Source organism: Mauremys mutica, chromosome 19 (genome assembly GCF_020497125.1).
Source record: "Mauremys mutica isolate MM-2020 ecotype Southern chromosome 19, ASM2049712v1, whole genome shotgun sequence".
NCBI lineage: Eukaryota > Metazoa > Chordata > Testudines > Geoemydidae > Mauremys > Mauremys mutica.
The window spans coordinates 19,278,619-19,300,784 of record NC_059090.1 but is presented as its reverse complement, the minus strand read 5'-3'; the positions used below and the strand labels follow the sequence as shown (position 1 = coordinate 19,300,784).

Sequence of the window (22,166 nt, the reverse complement as noted above, 5' to 3'; positions counted from 1 at the left end):
GGGCTGGGGGGGAAGGGAAGCGCTCAGGGCTGGGGCAGAGGATTAGGGTGCGGGGGGATGAGGGGTTCATGATGTGGGGGCGCTCAGGGCTGGGGCAGAGGATTAGGGTGTGGGGGGATGAGGGCTCTGGCTGGGGCTGAGGATTAGGGTGCAGGGTCCTAGTGCCTGCCCTCCGCCAGTACTGGCAAGGCAGGCTTCCCTTACCCTGAGCCACACCACCCCCACCCCCACCCCCCCCGCCCGAGCCCTCATTCCCCCCGCACCCTAATCCTCAGCCCCAGCCCTGAGCACCCCCACATCATGAACCCCTCATCCCCCTGCACCCTAATCCTCAGCCCCCGCCAGAGCCCTCATACCCCCCGCACCCTAATCCTCAGCCCCAGCCCTGACGCCCCCACATCATGAACCCCTCATCCCCCCGCACCCAAATCCTCTGCCCCAGCCCTGAGCGCCCCCACATCATGAAACCCCTCATCCCCCCGCACCCTAATCCTCTGCCCCAGCCCTGAGCGCCCCCACATCATGAACCCCTCATCCACACAGCCCTCACCCCACACTCCAAACCTCTTCCCTAGCCCTGAGCCCCCCCTCATCATGAACCCCTCATCAACAGCCCTCACCCCCCAGCCCAACCCTCTTCCCTAGCCCTGAGCCCCCTCGCATCATGAACCCCTCATCCACAAGCCCTCACCCCACAGCCAAACCCTCTTCCCGAGCCCTGAGCCCCCTCGCATCATGAACCCCTCATCCACAGCCCTCACCCCCCACAGCCCAACCCTCTTCCCTAGCCCTGAGCCCCCTCGCATCATGAACCCCTCATCCACAGCCCTCACCCCACAGCCCAACCCTCTTCCCTAGCCCCTGAGCCCCCTCCTGCATCATGTACCCCTCGCCCTCAGCCCCACAGCCCTCACCCCTGCACTCCCTCCTATCCCCAAACTCCGTCCCAAAGCCTGCACCCCCACCCCCTGCCGCAGCCTGGAGCCTGCATCGAGCACAGAGCCTGCATCCAGACCCCCTCCCCCACCCAAACTCCCTCCCAGAGCCTTAGGCAGTAAATCTAAGTGCGTGTTTTGTCCTTTGAGTGAGGTGCATTACTGAGTGTATATATTTATTAAAACTGCGCGCGCTTAGGGGAGGAGGTGGAGAAGAGACAGGGCAGGGGCGGGGCCTCATGGAAGGGGTGGATTGGGGGTGGGGCCAGGGGCAGCAAGGGGGCGTGTCAGTGATGCGGCCCTCGGGCCAATGCACTAGTCCTCATGCGGCCCTCGGGGTCATTTGAGTTTGAGACCCCTGTGCTATAGGCTGAGGACTAATCCCCTGATGCTTTGCTCTTGTACCAAAAAGTGCCATCCTCTTGTACTTAAACAAACAAACCAAACCTCTTCTAGCCTGGGGAGAGTATGTCTCAGTGTGAATTCAAACACCTAAGCAGGCAGCAGTTCACTGCATGTTTTACTGTTTGCTTGCTGCTGCTCCTCAAGCAAACACAGGCCCTTAGTAGCGCTTCCCTATGCCTTCCAGCTGAATTTGAATTTGCTTTTTCCCCCCTCTCTTTTTACCCAAGAGTTCCCCTCTGAAATGGATAGTAATGCATGCAAAAAGCCACCGGTTGTCTCAAGCTGTGACTGAGTGCCGGCAGGGCAACGCTTTTGAAATCAGGCAGCAAAGCAGAATCAGCAGAGGTCAGCTGAATAACCCACTGGAAGTTACTAACAGCAGTACCACAGACGAAAGAGCAATTCAACTGGCTGTGACCAGTGGCATTCCTCCTACCTTCCTTCTTTTCTGCAGAAGGATCCAAACTGAAGGCTGCAGAACATGCCTTGAACCATTTGTTTTGACTGGGTTTTTCCTCTCCCCCTCTTTCTTTCCCCTTCCCCCTGGCATCCCCCAGCATTTCAGCTACGCTGAATCTGTTACTGACACCCAATTTGCATAAAACTATCATTATTCCATACAGTTTGCCCCTTCAACAGCCCCTTTTTTGCTCTGCTGGAAGATTCTGTCCTTTCGGAAACAGACAAGCCAAGGGAGCTGCAGCACATTACCGCTGCCTGCTGTCTAATTAACATCAAACCCACAGCATGAAACTACAGGGATTTACAGGTGTCCTGGAATCATTTCCCCCTTCTCCCTCCTGATATCAGCTCATCTCCCGCTACAAGGAGGGGACCTCAGGCTACCTAATGATACACTAAGAGTTCTATACTCAACTCTCCAGGCTTACACGGCTCAGGTTTCAAAAGAACACAGTTGATTTTATACCAGGAGTCAAGTGATTGATGCAAGAGGTTGTTTCAATAACAACTGAAGCCTGCAGAAAAGCTTCCATTTTGCCAGACATTCAAATCTTACGAGCAGGCCACCATAAAATGATGAAGCACCAACAGTAGGGGGTGTTGGGTTTTTGCGCAAAACAGCAAGCAATCCACTGCTCTAAAAGAACACGGACATTGGCTTCTGATTCTTCCATAAAATGACCTATTGAACACAGCAATACATGTTTTGGCCTTCAGCTGGTTCACAATAATTTTGACCCCTAGTTCACTAGATGGCTAAGAAGGAGACAGGCAAAAATGGCCAGGTGACACATCAAAAGACAGCAGAGCTAAGGAGAAACCATATACCATTCCAAGTCTTGAAATTAGCAGTGCTAGAAATCTCAGCCTCTTCTAGGCACAGAAAGTGAGAGAGAGAAATGTGACAAACACATAGATACAAGCAGGTTCATGAGAGATTTATATCAGGTGCCTAATGACTAAGGCTAAATTATGCAAAAATGACAAAATGTGTATCCGCATCCAATCCACAAACATGGTCTGCAGATATATACATCTGTGGATAGAAAGCGGCTCTCAGCAGATTTGCAAGGCTCTAGAGATAAAATTTGGATCCACATCCGTCTGCAATCCGCAAACATGGTTTGGGATATAAAGAGGATATCCATAGATTTGCAGGGCTCTATACTTGTATATACAACCAATGTATCTACGTATGTCCTTACTGGTGTGTGTACATTTAAACTTTTCAATATAGATGCCATATAGATATAGGATTTTACGCGCATACACATGATGAAAAATATCTTGAGTGACTCAAGGGATTGATAAATTTGTTGCTTAATAAAGACCATCATTAATAAATGCAGAGCTGAGCTCTGTCCAGCTGGCCATACTTTGTAGTTATAAGAGACTGTTCTAGTCTGCCAAATAAGGAGGTGGGCTTCTACTGGTTTCACAGCGTAACACAGAAATATGAGGATATTCCCCCTGCAACCATAACTTACGCCCAGAGAGATTGCAAAAGTGTACTTGGATCACTTTATCAAGTGTGTTTATCAACACAATTCCTCATCATGGAGGCACCATAAAGATCTAGACCTATATATGTGAAGTGTCCCCCCCCACCACACACACACACACCTCCTGGGAACTGGGCCAGAACCTCCAAGTGTCTTGCTTCACATGACTACATCCACAGGACATGGTCCATGGCGTAAGAAGCCCAACCTCACCTAGGGGAGCCACATGAGAGAGATTCCCAACTGCTCATCCCAACTGCTCATCCTGCTGCTATAGCAGACAGAGAGGTTGGTTTCTGCTCCACCCCAAAATAAAGAGGTGAGGCATTGCCTTCAGCCACTGCCAGAGCAGTGGAAATGAAGAAGGGCTGGGTGGGGGGGGGTGGGTGGAGAAGAAAACATCTTGGGAACCACCTCCTCTGACATCAGTTGTTCCCTGCTTATCCTCCAGTGAAAAGGGAGTTGTTGCTGGGTGAAGGGCAGTTTGGATCGGTACTGGACGAACAGATTGGCTGGGGATGAGAGAATGTGGGGAAATATAAATTAACTAACAACTCTGACAGTTTACTTGTCATGTGTCCGTTATAGGTTGTGCATCTTGTGTGTGTAGCTTGTAAAGCTTCTTAGGGCAATGGCTGTCTCAATTTATGCTTATGCATCCTCTAGCACCTCTTTGGGTGCTGCCGGAATATAAATGTTAAACAATAAACTTCATATTATTTATATCTAATGTTTGGAAATATTAATTCTACCATCAACATAGAAGTTTTAATTATTTTCATGCAAGAAACAACACCCCATTATGAACCGAGATAAATGATGAACTTTTTTCCTCTTGTAACCTTGTTAACTTCCAGGAGGGGAACTGCAGGGCCAACTGAAAAAGATAGGCCCAGGGCCGGCGCAACCCATTAGGCGACCTAGGCACTAACATTTCGGGGGCGCCATTTTGGGGGCGGGACCTTCCGCCGCCTAGGGCGGCAAAAAAGCTGGCGGTGCTCCTGGATGGGCTGATGGCCAAATGGAATAGTAGTAGGATGGCTAGTCCTACCCAAGAAAGACAGCCTACAGACACATGGGAATTGCAGAACTCGCTCACTTCACGTTTCTCAAGCAAGCAAAGTGCTACCTAATGCTGCTGCTGGTCATCCAGAAAGGAATCAGGACTACAGAAGTGGAAGTGGTGACACACAAGGCAACTTGAAAATAGGATGAGAAGGAAAACAAGTTCAAGCTGGGAATGGGAGACGGGATGGATCACTTGATTACCACCTCTTCAGTTCATTCCCTCTGGGGCACCTGGCATTGGCCACTGTCAGAGGACAGGATGCTGGGCTGGATGGGCCTTTGGACTGACCCAGTATGGCCATTCTTATGTTCTTAGAGGGACTTAAGTTTTGAAAACACAAGTGATGGTTCTGTGCATCTCCACAGAACATCTAAGAAAGGGCCTTTCAGCTCACTTGCCAATATGCACGAAATTGAAGTCCTAGGTATAGTCCTCATCAATGAGCAATAGATTTCCATTAGGGGAGGATGATCTAAATAAAATCTAGGCAAAGAAGGGATCTAAGAATTGGATTCACTTCTTTCCTAAGTCCGTTCTCCTTCTCCCCCAGGGGGCATAAAGAAGCAGAGATCATCCAAAGCCAGTGTGCTTTGCATGTAAGAATTTGCTTGCAATACGTCGCTGAGGGAGGTAGTTATCCCATATAGCCTCTTCCAGGTCAGATTACTGCAATGCACTCTACTTGGAGACCATTCACCAACTTAATTTCGTGCAGAATACAATGGGATGGCTATGTTGTACTTCTTGTCTGGCTTCCACTGGGTGCCGTAGAAGGTGTTGGGTTTGATCTATAAAGCCCGTTATGGTCTGGGTCTTAAAAAGTTTCCCTCTCCGTGCTTTACCCTGGCAATGAACATCAGCACGGATTCTAAAGAGGGCAGATCTATATGTCAGGGTACAGGGGGTTCTCAGGAAATCGAAGCAAATAATTCCTAAATCACTAGCATTCTCTTCTGCTCATGAGATAATTATGAGCAGATCAGATTTTTTTTTAAAAATGTAAGGCGTGGTTGTGAGCAGTTCACAGCTAGCATTTCGTAGCAAATGTACAAAATCTGAGTGGCTTACTTAGCTATGATTAGTCAGATGGGGAAGTGACATGGGATATAGTTTCTTTTCTGAGGGGATGAGGGCACAAGCACTACTGGGGTGAATACTCCTGTGTGAGAATTTAAAATTCCTTTTACAAATACCCCACAACATTCTTTGAAATGTCCTTTGCATGAATATGTGTCCCGGTGAAATACGACCCCTTGGAGGTTCATAGGAAGCAGACACAAAAGGGACACAAGCAGGGCTGGAGAAAATTCATGTAAATATTTGATCAAGCATTCATGGAAAGTTTCTTGCAGTGCTGAGCCAGTTCTAACTCTTGATGGAGGACCCTGTCTTTGGAATTTGCTTCCCCCCTTGGTTTGACAGAACCCAAATTTGCAGAGCTTCAAGCCACGCTTCAAATACCTGATAACCAGGGACGATTTTGAAGAGTGCCTTTGGTTTGGCAGGAGAATTGTTTTGTTGGATTAAGATAACACAGATTAGCAGATATATTGCATGTTTATCCTTTCCAGTGTAAAGCTTTGGATTGACAATAGGCACATCTTACAAAATGAAAAACAAATACGACAGATACGGGACATGGAGGTGGAAAAATGATGTGCCTAAGAGCCTCTCAGCGAGTCATTGTCATCGCCAGGTTTAGAAGTTGGGTTCTCCAGGTCTGCTAGTCTGATGCTCAAAGCACTTAAAGGTGCCTCTTCGGTTAGTTAAAACAAACTTATTTAGTGTCTTTTCAGCCTCCTGATTTCTTGTTATCTGGTATGGTTTGTCCTCCTGGCCTTTTGATGATTGCACAACTCTATACACAGCAAATAGTGTCATTAAGCACGAAGGGACAAATTCATTGCTAACACACGTCGGTGCAACTCTGTTGGAGGCAACGGAATTGCACCCGCATATGCCAGCAGTCAGTTTGCTCCCGTATCAGCATGTAGACTGGGCTTGGATGGCAAGGTGCTCTGACTCAGTCCCCAGTGAGGAGATGTTGAAGGACAGGAAACAGAACTAAGCTTCTGGATGTAGCTACCGGAGACTCAGCGTGACGGGGAGAGGAGATTTCTGAACAAAGCAGCTCTCCTTTGGGTAGGTGGGAGTTCTCATTCTCCAGCTGACCTTGTCTAATTGAGTTGGCACACAGTACTAGGATAGGGGTCAGCACAGACAGGCCAAACCACCCCCAAGCTACAAAGAGAAGTAACCGTGAGCACTAGCAAACAGCAGGAAGAAAATGGAGACAGAACAGTGGGACAGAGTATTCTAGAACAGCACCAAAAATAGCATGCAACTATTTACAAATATTCCAGAGATGAAGGAAACAGATGAGACCAAATGCATGGCCCATTTGTATCACGAGTGCTTTGCGCTGCTTGTTGAGGACACTCATTCATTTCAGAGCAAACCAGATTCTGAAAATCACTTCATAAAACGTACCGATGGATTCTCAGTGAATTGAGACTGTCCCCACTGTCCAACCCCATCAAAAAGAAAAAAGAAAAAAAATAAGGGAAAAGACATTTGGAGACAAAGAAGGAAAACTGAACTCTTCTGAGGGGGCTGGTCCCGTTCTGCCAACCTAGTACAGATCAACAGTGGCATCCAGTGGCCAAAAAGACTCATCACAACCTTTGGCTCTAGTGCTCTCTTGACTTCTTTGGGTGAAATAATTCAATGTAAACCAGTTTCAAAACGTTCTCCCCAGGTCTCTAGTTAGGGATCCCTAGTGCAAGCAAAGAACGACCTTGATAATCTGAGAATCCTCAGATAATCAAGGTACTTTTCAATGTAATGAGTAGATGTTGGCAGATGTGACCCTTGTTTTAGATGACGGGAGTGAGTGGTGGATAACTGAGGCATTCGAAAACGGGGCAATACTGAGTTTCATCTTGATTAACTTGACGATCTTTCTTAAGACTAACTGATCCATCTCTCTCCACTCTTGCTCACTGAATTCTGTTCCAGGTTTTCCCCTGATGACATGTGATACAACCCTTCATAAATCCCTGACTCCAAAGGTACCTGAATTCAGGCCTGACCTGTTTGGATGCGAGGTGGGTAGCATGAACTGGAATTCCACAACACAAGTGTTGTCCTTCAGCTGGCGATGCTGGACACTGTTCAACTCATAGGCAATGTATGCCCTTCGAACGTACACCTGGTTAAAAAGAAATTATTGGTCAGTTCAACTGGGCTGGGGAGATAGAAGTGATACAATGGAGGAGCCACACAAAAAAAAATTCCTCCAAAATGAATAGCTTCTGGTGATTTTTTTGAACTCAAGAAACAGGAGATCAAAATACTATGATCTGAAAACTACTAGAACAGACAAATGATCCCATCTCAGACAGTGGCCTATAAGCTATATCCTTCAGAGGAAGGCCAAAACACAAACAATGTACATACATTTGAAATATTATTCTGGGGGTGGGGATTTCTTCCTGACCTTAACTGGTGATTAGTTTCTGCTCTGAAGCATGAGGATTGAAATAAGCGATATGTTATGAAAGAGAGAATAAGCTCCCTCAAATGCAGGTTAAATATAAGGTTAAATGGCAGACACCAAGTTTGGATCTAAACTTCCTCAAAACGTAGAAATATTTGTCTCTCTCAGTGCTAAGCTCAAAGCTCACCTAACAGTTAGTTTTACTGAGCAAGGAAATGATGGCCAGGGCATCAAGGTTAAAGCACAGTGCCTGCTATTTCCAGAGTGTCAGGAGGATCCTACACTCTCAACTGGCCATATACTAGAGATAGTCACAGAGGGACCTCAAGACAACATCTCAGACAGACAGACGGATTGGGGGAAAAACAAAGGAAGAAAAAGAGAAAGTTTGTTTTCAAGTGGGCAGAAACATACCTCCAGAGCTGCCATTCGCACCACCTGGTTACTATGGTAGAAAAAATTTGGTAGCACATCAAAGATGGATGTTTCGGACAGAATGAGTTTCTGAAAGAGATCGCGTACAGAAGGGTTTTACAAGAGAATGTCTTGCTATTAGAGCGGAGTCAAAAGTTTCCATTGAAACAAAATACTGATGTAAAAAAAATTTTGCACAAATATTTTTCTGTTTTCTGACAAGTGCTACTTTCTACAGCTTTTCTTTCATTATTTTCATTGTGGCAGCATTTAGAGGTCGGTATCAGGGCCCCTTTGTGCTAGGCACTTTACAGGCATATAACAAAATCACAATCCCTGTGCCTTAAAGAGTTTACAGTCTAAATTCTAAGCCAATCTGCTGCAGGAGAAGCCACCTCGCAGTCCCCTAACTGCCTTGAGTCACAGTCTGTACACCACACAGCTACCAGGCAAAAAGGACAGGGGCTGTGCCAACACCTCAGATGAGTATTCGGCTGCAAAACTAAAACAGCACTATGACTAGAGGACAGCCCTGCTACTGGATGACTTCAAAATCGGCAGAGACATTTTCGTGTTCAGTCTATGGGTTTGGGGATTTACAAACATATATGTGCTTTCATAATTCACCCACAGCCCCTGCAGAAAGGGCAATTCAGGGCACTGCTCTGATGCCTACAGCTCAATATATTCCCTTTCACAGTGGGCTGCAGAGAAGTACATGGTGATATTTTTCCAGGAAATTAATCAATTGTTTAGGGAGTTATTACATTGAGGAGTGAAAACGTGTTTCGGAAGAGATTACCAAGCTAATACTAGGAAAACACATTCTTTCCAGCACTTAGGGTCACAACTAGAAATTGTGCGAGGCCTACACCTGACATACCCTGGCAGTGGTCTCTGGATGAGATCTTCCATACAGACTTTGAGCCATGCATTTTTGTAAGGCAAGGTTTTGTGCAAAACTGGTACCACTGAGCTTAGGGAGAGGAAAGTGAGGAACCAGGAAAAAGAATCCTGTAGATACCTGTAAGTTCTCAATGCAGAATTGGTGTCCGTACATGTCAATGGCTGACAGGAAGATGGACTCCACCTGGTTGTGACGCAGCTCGTACGACGGCAAATGGGAAGCAATGAGAACCTGGTAAGACAGAAGGATGCAAAGGGTGAGTGCCAGAGAGAACTGTTATGCTGGTCCATTATTAGAAGGATGCACTGCAAGAGCTGCATGTCTATCCCACCAGTAGCCACCACTGGAAGAGAACGTTAGCTACATGTATGAATTCTAGGCTCTGTAGCACAAGAGTGATGCTGCAAAATGTAGTCTCATTTGTGTATCTCTATGAATTGTATTACTGGGTGTTCCCCAGAGAGAAAGGGAACAGCTTCAATCAAGTTTCATCAGTGCATGTGATTTAGCACTGCAAAGCAGCTAGTCCTGGGGATTGCCCGACCGGCTGTTAATTGGAAAGCAGAGCTGGCAGGTAGCAGCCATGGGGAGGCCTGCAATGGAGCCAGCCTTTCACAGCTCCAGAGCAAACCAAGCACGAGCCACCTGTGCCAAGTACTAAATATCCAACACAGAGATGATGATAGGAAGGGGCAGCAACTCACAAGGGAAAACAAAATACAACAGCAGCATAAAGATACACCCAAGGACTGCAACATCATCCCCCAGCATGCTGCTGAGAGGATCAATAATGCTGAATGGTTCAAGGAGATGGATACAAATCAGGAGAAAACATAAGGTCACTGAACGGCTTCAAACCCCCCCATTCATTTTCAACACTCACGCACTGAAATAAAAAGGAGAAATCCCCAAACTGTGAGCTTCCCTTTTAGAATGGAAAAGGGGACTGCAGGGTGAGAGAAGCTAACCAGACTTCCAGGGTTAGCATTATGCCCTCCCACTCCCTAATATCTACAGACTAACCACTAGCTAGGGAGCTCAGCCAAATATCCAGGTATACGAGATTCAAATGATCATTGACATTGGAATCTTGGAATGGACACTATCAAGGTTTTCTCCATTATTTTCAAGAACCCTTTGGGAACTGGAAAGAGCTATCCACATTTCAATCTCCATTCTAGGTATATCCACTGGTTTGCTACTGTAGGGTTAGTGAGGAATCCCTAACTGCATACCCTGGTTATACATCCTAAGCAGCATACATTGGCTTGTTATTGTAGGGTTGCTCATGAGTACTGGGTTTTGGTTTTTTTATTTGTTTAGGAATTAAAAAAAAAACAAAAAAAACAAACCACTAACCCATCAAAATTCCTCGACTTTGCAAAACAGATGATTAAAATGCAAAGCAAGTCCAATTTTGATCCTGCCAAGCTTGACAAGGTCCCCTTTTAGCAATGATCAGCACAGAATGCGGATGGGGCTGCACTTACCTGACGTGCTCGCAGGGCCACTTTTGCATTGGTAGTCTTGCTGAGCTGGGTCAGCTCAGTTAGAATATTAATTAATTCATCTGTCAAGGTGGGGTCTCGGCCACACAGCTGATCCTTAAAAAAAAAAAAAAAAGACCTTGGAAGTGTTGAAAATGAAGATGACCTCCCACAAGTAACTCAGAAATAAAGCAACGTTCTTAGATACATTGTTGAAGCTGTGAACATTCCCCAGTGCTTTCATAATGTTACCTGCCAAAGGAAAGTACATGAGCTGGAGAGGAAATGGGAGAGGAGAAGGAGGAGGTGGCAGATCATTTGACTGTCCGTATGCAACGTTTGTTGGGGCAGCCAAGCACATGGCAAAGTAGGGCATTAAACTGCCAACAAAATACAGCACGAACTTCTCCCAACACCCAGCCTCAGCTCTGCATCAAAAGTCTCCCCCAGCAACAATCCAGAGTTCAAGAAACATTTGACCAGAATGAAACACCTTGCAACGCGCAATGAAGATTAGCAAACTTGGCTCTGGAAAATGATCAGAAGGAAAGAGTTTAGCAGCTGGGGACCCTCTGTACATATCTTGCAGCACCACTCGTGCCTTTGGTCATACTGCCCTCTATGGCTAGAACAGCTTCTTCTCTTCCTATGCAAGAACTGACCTCCCTCTCCTCAAAGCTCATTTCTGTCAACCCCCTTCTCCAGCACTAATCACCACTCTAGCAATAGGCTGCTTCTTCCCCAGTGCTAATTATATTAAAACCAAAAACAATTAAGAAAAAAAAAGTCACAAAACGGTAACAAAACGAATGACCTGATGGTTTCCCAGAAATAAGTTTCTTTCCACTTCTTTCCTGGCCCCTTCGTTCTGTTGTTTTCTCCTCCCTAGGTCTAATGTAGGCCCTGATCTTGCAATGAGCTCTTTGTGGACCTCTACCCCCACTTAAGAATTGGGACCACATATTGTAAACTCTTGGGACAGAGACCTTGTCTATAAAGGCCACATTACACCAGTGTCATTACACATGTTCACATACACACCAAAAACACGGACCACCCGCCATAACAAACTAGAGAGTGTGAGCAAAACCATGTATGTTTTCCCAAACAGAATCCTTGAAAAGAAACTCCTAGGCTAATTCTAAACCCAAAATATAGGATAGGAAAATAGAAGAAGTGTCTTCACAGAATTCATGACTAGTAAAAATTATTCCATGATAACTTAAAACTCCAATGAGAACAGTTTGCTTTTAACATTCCCCAAATGCTGCAACATGGTGCTAAGCAAAACTGATTACAAGCAGAAGTGAAATGGACTAGTTCATTTCCACTGTCTAAACTGAGTGAACTGCAACAAAGAAACTAACCAGCACCAGTGGTGAAGTGTGTTGCCGTTTCAAAATTCTGAAATAACTGAAAAAATGGTCATAGAAGTACAGAAATTTGTTCTCTCTCTATGTATAAGCGGTGCAATTCTGTAAACACGTCGAGAGGTAGTTCTTAGCCTCATGAGCAATCGCACAGCTTTCAACTACTCACAGTGATTTGCACGACAAGGACTCAAAGTTTGTAACCTGCGGTCGCCTCTGTGTTTCTTTTGTACAACACTCCCATACTATTCACATATAAAATGAATCATAGAAGGCAAATGAGAGATGAAATGGGGATTTGGGACAGCAAGCAGCAGATGGTGCCTTAAAGTTTTAAGAGAATTTAAGCACTTGCAGACCAGAGGGCCCTTTTAAAGAGAGTCAAGAAATACAAAGGGAAAGGGGCAAAATATCTACATAGCGGGTTAAATTATTTGATAAGCCTGCTGGCAGGAATAAAATAACAATATAAACCTCAGAGACTTGCTAATAATAGTTTATACCAACTCCCACCTCCACGCCTAGCAAGTTTTAAAATTGTTCTTGATCCCCTTCTCTAACACTCTACGTCTCCTGCTCCAGCTTTATGCCATTTCTAGGAACCTACAACAATGGAACAGTTCAAAGTCAACTCATTTTCAGTTAGCTTGACTACCAGTTTGTAGACTACTGTCTCCCACTAACAGGGCTTAACAATGAACACCATAGAGATGACGGCGAACCCCTTCAAGTTACATTTGTATCCGAGACAGAGCATGTTTTAAGAATTGTTCACACGGTGTTTAAAAAAGTATATGGTTCTGTAGTACTATGCCGTATCTACTCCTACAAAAGCTGGCTGCTGACGAGACTTAGGAGTTGTCATATGCTATGCTTCTGCAGCTTCGTGGCAGCAGTAGGGATAGAACTTGGACCCTCCTTGGGCCTCTACCACTTGAATAAAAGGAAAATTTCTGTTAGAAGTACAGGGCATATGACATGTAGATAAGATGTTCTGATTCCATCCAGCAGAAGGCAATGGTACACATGCGAGAGCCAGTTTATATAATTTCAATTGACACTGCATTTCAAGGAATGAAGGAGTTTCGTCCTGCCCTGAACAGCTACCGCTTAAAAGAGTAGATGATGGCTGCACAAAACAATTATTAAAATAATCCTCAGATTCCTTTTTAATAATGGATTCCCAGGATACATCAGGAACAGCAACCTTAGCATCAGTGTGTCCTGACATGATGTTTGCCTGTGGAGGACAAACTTAACAACCCCAGATAAAGAGCTTGGCAACCTTTAAAATGCCGTTACTTTCACCAACACATGTACCAAGAGGTCCCTATGACCTGGAAGAATAATACAAATTACAGATGAGAGGGAAGGATGATCTTGTGGTTAAGGGACTGGGCTGCAAGCAATCACAGTTCAATTCCCAGCTCTGACACAGACATTCCTGTGACCTTTGGCAAGTCATTTAATCTCACTAGGCCTCAGGTGCCCACTTTATACTATATTTCCCTATACCCCACGATCCATGTGAGGATACATTCACTAGCAAGGCATTAGGATACCATGGCAATGATGGCTATGCAAACAGATTTTATATGACCTACTAGCTCATCCAGTCGGTCTCTCCCAAGCACAGGATTGTTCCCTAAAATATATTTTCTAGGGCTGTGTCTTAACAGTTCCAAGCAACCAGGCTTCCAGCATCTCCTTAAGGTGACTATAGGAAGAGGAGAGAAAGGAGGGTTGGGGAAGGGAGGGAGAAAAGATAGAGAAAGAGAAAGAAGAACAGAAGGAGTTGAGAAAAATAGATTTGAGCTTTCCCATCTCTCAGTGAGGCCCTCCCCACCCTCTCAGAGAGATGTTTCCATCAAAGTGAAGACATAAGCAGGACGCTCGGCCTTTAAGACTCAGCTTGCACAGGGGAAAAAATACAAAACAAAAAGTTTCAGTCCCGTCCTAGCAAGAAACAATCAGTATGACAACAACCAAAATAAAGCAGCTAGCTGGTGTTCCCATTGGCGTCTGCCTCTGCTGATTGGCGAAGGCAGCGAGCAAAGCCTCAAACCAGTTCTCTGACAAGGCCTAACGCCTCCCCGGCACCCCCGTGTAATTACACACTTGAGTGACTGGACTCTGAAGAAAATTGAAGGCCTGAGCTGCAAACAGCTGCCATTTTCTCTCTCCATCACACCAGCATGATTACTTGAGAAATGAACAGCCCCGGCTCAAAGCTACTCCAGAATTCTCAGAGGAAATATGGCTCCGTGTTCAAATAATGAGATTCTTAAGGCAAGCGTTACTTACAATCACATCGGGAAAAAAAAAAATAAAGGAATGCCAGGGCCTTTTTATCTTACAAATGAGAATTTAAGAAACCCAGCCACAATCTGGGGCAATCATCATTCTTCTGCTCCTCTTTGGAGGGTTTTGGGTTTTTTATTTGGGTGCTTTGGATCTATTTTTAGAGGCAGAAAAACATGACGTCTTTAGCAAAAGAGAAAAGACAACCTTTAATTAGCTTCTTAGAAAGCAAGACTTCAGCTCGGGTTTACGGTTAAAATCACAAGGGTCTCTAATGCCCCGTCTTTACGGTTCCGCTTTGCAGAGCATTATTCATTACTGGAAATTTTCTTAAGCTTGTGTTTGTTTTTTCTATTTATATCGCAGAATAAAATGGGGGACACAGAGGGTTTTCACCTTTTGACGGCGGGATAAACACAGTGGAGTTGCTCCCATTCCTGGGAGCCTGGAACTCCTGGGGGCTCAGAAATCAGCCTAAGACAGTTATAAAACCTCCCCCCATTTTCAGTGGGGTGGCTTATTTGCCTTTCTGAATACTGAGGAGGAAGTGGTATCCCTGAAAACTGAAATTCTTCTGGTAGTTAACAAGCTAGACAGGCAACCATGGAGCTGAGGAGGGTCTTCTTGCTATCGTCAAGCAGACGGTTCTCTAGACCGGGTCAATCTCAGGAATCTCCCAAGTTGCCATCTACAGTGTAAAACTCGGAGGTGGTGAGTTCCAAGAGGGGGTGTACAAAGAAAACCCAGTCCTACAGTCTCCTTACACATTTGCATACAAGTTGAACTGAAGCGTAAAATACGGCATGGCCATGCTATGATGCCTCAGGCCTATTTGAAGGGGACACCTTTTTGCTAAGAGGCTAATTCAGCATCAAGGGCTGCAGCCTGTCAGAATGCAGCACTGAAGTCTAACAGGGGGCCCTCTGATCTCACAACCATAGAGAAATTAACAGAGAGTAGCTGCTACTGAGCCTATGGGAGCAGAGACATGAGACTACACAGTAGTTCATAAATGAAGAGTAGATGAAACCCCAAGGGTTATCCACCTGGACAGGCCAATATATCAGGTCACTGCCAGGACCATATCCTCATTAGCCCTGATGGATAATAGGAAAGTCCATATTTGAACGCCTAGAGCCCCTTTACCCTAAAAGCTGATCTGCTCTTTACATACATGGCAGTGTGCAGCTCTGGTCTGAGAATAGGAGGGTAGCACAGAGCTAGGACCCTGGAGAGCTCCAGGAAATCCAAGAAGAAAAGTAAAGCTGAACAAATACATAGTGCAGTCACTAGTGACTAAAAGGCAGCACCTAGTGGCTCTCCAATGATCTACGTGAAAATAATAATTTTATTTTCTGTTCCAAGTAGACAAAATAAATCACTGTCACAACAGGCCCTTGTTGCAACCTTATGGCAGCCTGAGCAGAAAAAACTAAAAATTGGATGCTCCATGGAAACTGAGCTAACTTCACTGGGCTGAGGTATACTGACAGGGCAGCGTAGGGAACTGCACTGTCACTGCCAGGTCTGTGGTTAAAGGACCACAGTCTCCGGGCTAAGGGCTGTCAACTCAGCATCTTTCACCAGCACTGAACACTCACATACAAGGTAAAAAGAAGTCCTGAGGGACAAACTTACAATGAGCATCGTTACGAGGAGGTTCTTCTTAGTAACTTGAGCATGAGAGAAGATGTAGTTCAACACAGCATTCATGTCACTTTTGTTCTCTTCCCGAAGGGCAAAGACACACTTGTCATAGTGACCTGCAGTCAGAAACAAAACATGAGGACTCAAAGCATTCTGTACAGCCTGCACACTGGGGTAGCGCTGGATGCATCTGGCTGGACACATTTGGTTATTTTCTTAACATAACAGAATCTGAGGGACAGAAGCATTTTTACTGGAAACTTTAGAAATTCTAGATGGTTTTAAGTACTGTCCTGTCACTTGCTTTCATCAACTCCAATGCCAAATCAATGCTTTGTGAATTACACAGGGAGAGTGCTGAGGGCTAGTTAAGAAGGGGTTATCTTTCACTCGGAGAAGAATCAGAAAAAAACCAGATGGCATGTGAGATCACCTGCTATAGTGAGTTGATGTGGAAATGAATCACTGGGTATGTCTACACTGCAATGTAAATCCAGGGTTTGAGCTCAGGTTCAAGTCTAACACCCCGTCCGTCTACACACAAATCACAGTAACCCAGGGTTTGGACCTAGGACCCCACGGGGGTGCATGATCTGAGCCTGAGTCAAGCCGGAACCCAGGATTCAAGCCTTATTGCTTTGCAGTGTAGACCCAGCCCGACTGGACTTGTGCTCTGGGAGTCCACCAGAAGTATTCCCCAATCCCACAGGCCGACTTCCTTTGTCCTCTGAACAGTCAAGCTTGGTCGACAGTCAAGTTTTCCCTACACTGCAAATAAAAAGGGTTAGAGCGGCCACCCACTGGGAGGGTGCTGGGAAGTCTGGGACATGGGTAGTTGGACTCCAGCCCACATAATGCAGTATAGACACCGAAGCCCAAGGCTGGGACCTAGGATTCAACAATTCCTAACCTGGAGTTACAAATGAGAAGCTCAAGCCCTGGGTTAACCAAGCCAGGGTCTGCTAATTTGAATTCGACTCGCCCTGGGCTCACTTTGCAGTATGGACATACCCTGTAACACTAAAAAGCTTGGAGTGCACAGGGGGCAGGAGGGAAGAAGAGTAGAACTGAATCGGAAAGAACGTAATCTGCAATAGCTTAAAAGCAGCAGTGGTCCACTGCCATCCTGTGACTGGTAACAGTACTGCAAGGTTCACATTGAAATACCTGGCTGTGGTATTCTGCATGGAAATTTGAGAATTGTTCTTTATAGAATCATAGAATATCAGGGTTGGAAGGGACCTCAGGAGGTCATCCAACCCCCTGTTCAAAGCAGGACCAATCCCCAGACAGATCTTTGCCCCAGATTCCTAAATGGCCCCCTTGAGGATTGAACTCACAACCCTGGGTTTAGCAGGCCAATGCTCAAACCACTGAGCTATCCCTCCCCGCACATAAAGAGAGCATTGAAAAGTCTCCTGGTACCTTACAGCGGTTTCAACTGAAACAATGGATCTTATTGAATTCCATTTTCTTACAGTAGTATTTACTACTGCATTGCCCACTTATTCACCAGCTGCCACCGTAAATGTAATGGTGGATCTGATCTTAGCTAATTTCTTTACACTTCTCCACATGCTCAAGTGCTCAGAAGTGAGGAAATGAAACAGTTCACAAAGCCATGCTGTCTTCACCAATCTAAAGAGCCAAGAATCTACATTTCAGTTTCTAGCTTCAGAGAGGTGATCTGGGGGGTGCGGGAGCCTTTAATACTATAACGGGATTCAAAAGGGAGCTAGATAGATTCATGGAAGATAGCCATTGATGGGCCTATTAGCCAGGATGGGCAGGAATGGTGTCCCTAGCCTCTGTTTGCCAGAAGCTGGGATTGGGTGACAGGGCATGGATCACTTGATGATAATCTGTCTGTTCATTCCCTTTGGGGCACCTGCCAGAACAGGATATTCACCCAGTATGGCTGTTCTTATGTTCTGTTTAATCATAGGCCCTTGCAGACAGCAAGGACCAGCAAAAGGCAGGCACAGAAGGTCAAAATAAACCAAACATGAAGAAGCACAGAGTGGGCAGAACTCTGCCTGACTGAATCCTAAAGCGCTCAGAAACATAGTGCGAATTAATGAATCATGTTTTGAATTCTGCCTCTTTTCTGGAGCTACTTCAACCCTGAATCATGTAAAGTTTCAGCTTACAAGGCTCTGGAATAATTAAAAAAAAAAAAGAGTGCATGCATGTAGAAGATGCACCACATTTACACAGCTCAACAAGATGAAAGGGTCAGAGAAGGGGTGATGAAGTCAATTTTCAGCCCCTGTTGTGAAGATGTTCACAGCACTGACCAAAAAAGAATCAGTGTCACTTTAAGGCACCTACGCAGGGGGAGGAGCGATGAGAGGATGTGAAAGACCCGTCTGCCAGTGGTGGACAGGCACTAGCACAGGCTTAACCTACTAGGGGAGTCCGGTGGCTGGACTTGTTGCTGTGTGCACCTCCCTGCATGTTCCTACCATGGAGGTTCACCACCTTGGGAGTTTAATGGTTTAAAAAAGCCCTCCTAAGCAGTGACCCAAAAGGAAACCAGTCAGGTGATGCCACAAGGAGCCATGATGAGCTGGTCTCATTTGGCAGATGCTTTTACTGAAGCCTACAGGAGGCGCTGTGTTCCTTCCAGAATTCAAATCCTCATGTGTTCAAGGACTTACCATGCTGGAACTGAGTCTCCACCTTTAGGTACTGACGGAGCAGATCCATCACCACAGCCTTCATGTGGCCTCGAATACCACTCCGATACCTGCGGAAACAGCGAGGGAAGGTCAGGCCTATCACTGGAAGACCAAAATGCCCTTGTCCTTCTTGCGAAAGGCTCTGAGAGCCAATACAACTGAAAATACACACACAGATGCTCCCAGGAACTCCTGGAGGCTCAGCGCAGTGAGAATGAACATACAACCTCTGACACACTTCATATGAGCAGCATGCCACGCAGTGTGTTAAAAGCACTCCCCAGAATCTTCCCAAACCCTCAGCTTCTAGAGCTGTGAAAAGGGTGGGGAAGATACCAGCTGTTTGACAGAATGGCCAAGACGGGCTCACTATTAAGAGACAAAAGTTACACCTGCTTCCTTGAAGGCAAAGAAAAAATAAATGACCCACAGCTTTGCTTCAGCCCTTGCAGGCAGCAAAAAAGAAAAAGGAATGGAGGACGCGATGGGCTCCGGTGAGCGAGCTCACCGTTGCACCAGCTGCACGATGCTCTGGGTGTTCATGAAGAAGACCTCGCGCTCAGACTTGCGGTTCAGCGTGGCTGCATGGCTGTCCAAGATGTTGGCGATCTGAGTGGGGGGAAAAAAGGTCACATGACAACCTCATTGCTGGAGAGGGGGATATGGGTGGAGAACATTGTTACAGGAGCAAAGGATTTCTGCCAGACCAGATGAGGGCACTGGCACCAAGCCCATTACCCAGACTCCAGCAGAGGCCAACATCTGATGCTGCAGAGGAAGGCAAAGTACCCTCATAATGAGCCAACCTACTGTGCAATACCGCATATGAGGGAGATATTCCTCTAAGACCCTGCAGCCATCAGCTGACACCCTGAATGCCAGAAGCAGATCAGAGATTTCTTTAGTGTCAGGAGGAAGCAATGGGATCACCCAGTCTCACCTCCTGCAAAACACAGACTATACAATTTCATCTAGTCATTCTTGTATTGATCTGCAAAAATTGTAGCTGAACGACAGCATATTTAGGATACAGTAGTTCTGAGCACGTGGTCATGTCTCCTCCGAACAGCCAACCACTTCTACTGCAACAACCTGCTACTTATTCACAGATGATGGAGTTACTACTTTCACTCAAGCAGCAGAGATTTGGGGTTTTGGCAAAGAAGGTCCAGGGTCCAATTCCCATTGCTCTCCATGGCTTATTACACAAACTGCCCTCCCTACCAAACCGCCACTTTGCAGCTCAAGCTCATCTCCAAATAATTCAAACGTATCTTCCCTCTGTCCCAAAGTGACCTGTTTTGCCTCCCCTTTCCAAAGGGCTGTTTCTTACCTGCTGGCTGGGAAACTGGCAAAGGACCGATGTGATGTTGCTAGCATACTGAGCCATCTCCTTCTTGATGGACTTCTCCACATTGGGTGGGATCCGCCCAGAGACACTGGTCATGATGTCCTGAAGCTCCAGGAGAGGCAAAGATGGGTCTCTCAGGGTCTTCATTAGCCGCTCAACCCAGTCCTTCACCTGGAGACAAGCCAGGCCGAAGACAAGAACAAGATGCAATATGGAATTAAGGGAAGGGCTGGTCTCAGCAGGACTTATTCAGTGTAGCAAAGCAGTACTACAATATGACCCCACCTGAGAGCCACACTAGTTCAGGGGGTGCAGATCAACATGGGTGGGGAAAGGTGCAGAACGACTCCCTTCCTCCACCACATAATCTAACTCAATTGCAGGTAGAGCTGCAGGGGGCTGCTTGAAAAGCATGCACCTTCCTTGTCCGCTCCCAGTGTGGCCCCTAACATAGCTGGCTGTGGAAGCAGCTCGCACATACTAGGCTGCTGGCATAGGCAGCAGTCCTGTAGCCCATCTTGTCTCCTCTTCAGTTCTGACTTGGGTGGCACCAATGGACACATCCCCCTCATGCCCCCAGCTTTCTGGGAATAGGGGACTGGGGAAAGGAATCAGGGCTACCAGAGAGATGGTATATGAGGCAGGGCAGTGTAGTCTAGTGTCCTGCCTCTCAGTCCCCTGCTCTAAGCAAATTGGCTCCTAATATCCAGGGAAGAAAGAGTTTGCCCTCCACCTGGGACAAGCGACCAGTACCTTGCTGCTGAAGTAGGGCTCTGGCAGGCAGTAACCATTCATCACATTGACCAGGTTATCAAGGACACAATGAAAGACGCGATGGAGCTTCTCGCCTCGGAGAGCTGTGCTGTGGATCTGTGGTAAGGTGCCTGTATGCAGATCGGCCTGTGGACACATCCAACAGAAAATAAAGTGCCTCCAAGCCTCCTCCCACATGGCATCAGCAAACAGAATCACACTTGCTTCTCTCTCCACCTCCACTTTTCAACTGGGGACCCAATAGCCTACAGCATGGGTGTGGGGAATTGGACTCAAATGGGAGGATCTCAGGATGGAAAATCCTCTTGGACAGTCATGGGATTTTTGTTGGATCTCAAAGATTGCATGCCCCTGAACCCACAAAATAAAGCTCCCAGCCTCTCTCTGATGAATTCCAGCTGATCTCAGTGTCCAGAACCAAAACAACAAGATCTCAAGAGAAAGATTCAGTTGAAGCCAGTAGATACTGCACTGGTGCCGATAACCTCTCCCCATCTCCCGTAAGATGAGGAGGTACTAGCATCCATTTTAGAATAGTTCCTTTTTCTTTCACCATTCACGCCCACCCACCCAACTCAAACCCTACTTGCCCTTAAAGACCCATGCATTTGTCCTCTACCCCAAAGATGATCCACGCACTGGCTCACTCCCCACTTTTCCAGCTTTGCAGAGACTGTTTGTACCAGTCCCAATGCTCTTGAAACTGGGGTATCCAGGAGAGGTTCAGTTAGCAATCAGGAAGAACTCTCTCTGTCTCTCAGTACTGTAAGTGTCTGGAACAGTCAAGTGGCCAAAGGAAGTAGTGGGTGCAGGGAGCATAAATGTGCTTGAGGAAAGGATGAGGCTTTTCCCACCCACCTATATCACCTGGAGATCAGGTGCTGAGATAACAAGGAATGAGTCTGATATAAATGTCTAGATCAGATCTGAGAGAAAGGCTCTGGAGGGTTTACACTTCCTCAACTTCTTCCTTTGAGACAAAAGCCACGCGGTGAAAATCTCAGCATGACATGGGCCTGTCCCCTGATGCAATTCAACACCACTACTAGAAAATCAAGACAAAGTGGTAACCCCAACTAGGCAGGGTCCAGTGGCTATCTCAGGAGCTTCCTACCTGCTGAACCCTGCTGGGGTCATCCAGCTGCAGTTTAGCAATTACACAGCCAGGGTCCAGCACTGCCCCAGGGCGTTTGACATAGTGGATGCAGCCTGATTCTGCTGCCGTCAGCGTCATCACCATCTTCATCACCTGCAGCAAGAAGACAGGTTACACGCTCAGATTCCCCAATTCAGTCAAGGTTCATGCTTCAGCAGCCACTTGTCGACACCACAGGTAATCTGACTAGCAAGGGTCTTTTGCAT

General features: G+C 46.3%; 1 protein-coding gene across 5 annotated transcripts in view; it reads right to left on the bottom strand.

The window, feature by feature from the left end:
• ACACA (acetyl-CoA carboxylase alpha) overlaps positions 1 to 22,166 on the bottom strand; it is a 190,010-nt gene that overhangs the window by 115,515 nt on the left and 52,329 nt on the right. For all 5 annotated transcript variants that reach the window (XM_044993768.1, XM_044993769.1, XM_044993766.1 and 2 more), the window contains 10 exons: positions 21,919 to 22,053; positions 20,784 to 20,930; positions 20,013 to 20,201; positions 19,188 to 19,288; positions 18,659 to 18,747; positions 15,990 to 16,114; positions 10,684 to 10,797; positions 9,311 to 9,424; positions 8,287 to 8,376; positions 7,466 to 7,584 (listed from right to left, as the gene is read on the bottom strand). In XM_044993768.1, coding sequence (XP_044849703.1) covers positions 7,466 to 7,584; positions 8,287 to 8,376; positions 9,311 to 9,424; positions 10,684 to 10,797; positions 15,990 to 16,114; positions 18,659 to 18,747; positions 19,188 to 19,288; positions 20,013 to 20,201; positions 20,784 to 20,930; positions 21,919 to 22,053 — 1,223 coding nt within the window. The remainder of the gene's footprint in view (positions 1 to 7,465; positions 7,585 to 8,286; positions 8,377 to 9,310; positions 9,425 to 10,683; positions 10,798 to 15,989; positions 16,115 to 18,658; positions 18,748 to 19,187; positions 19,289 to 20,012; positions 20,202 to 20,783; positions 20,931 to 21,918; positions 22,054 to 22,166) is intronic.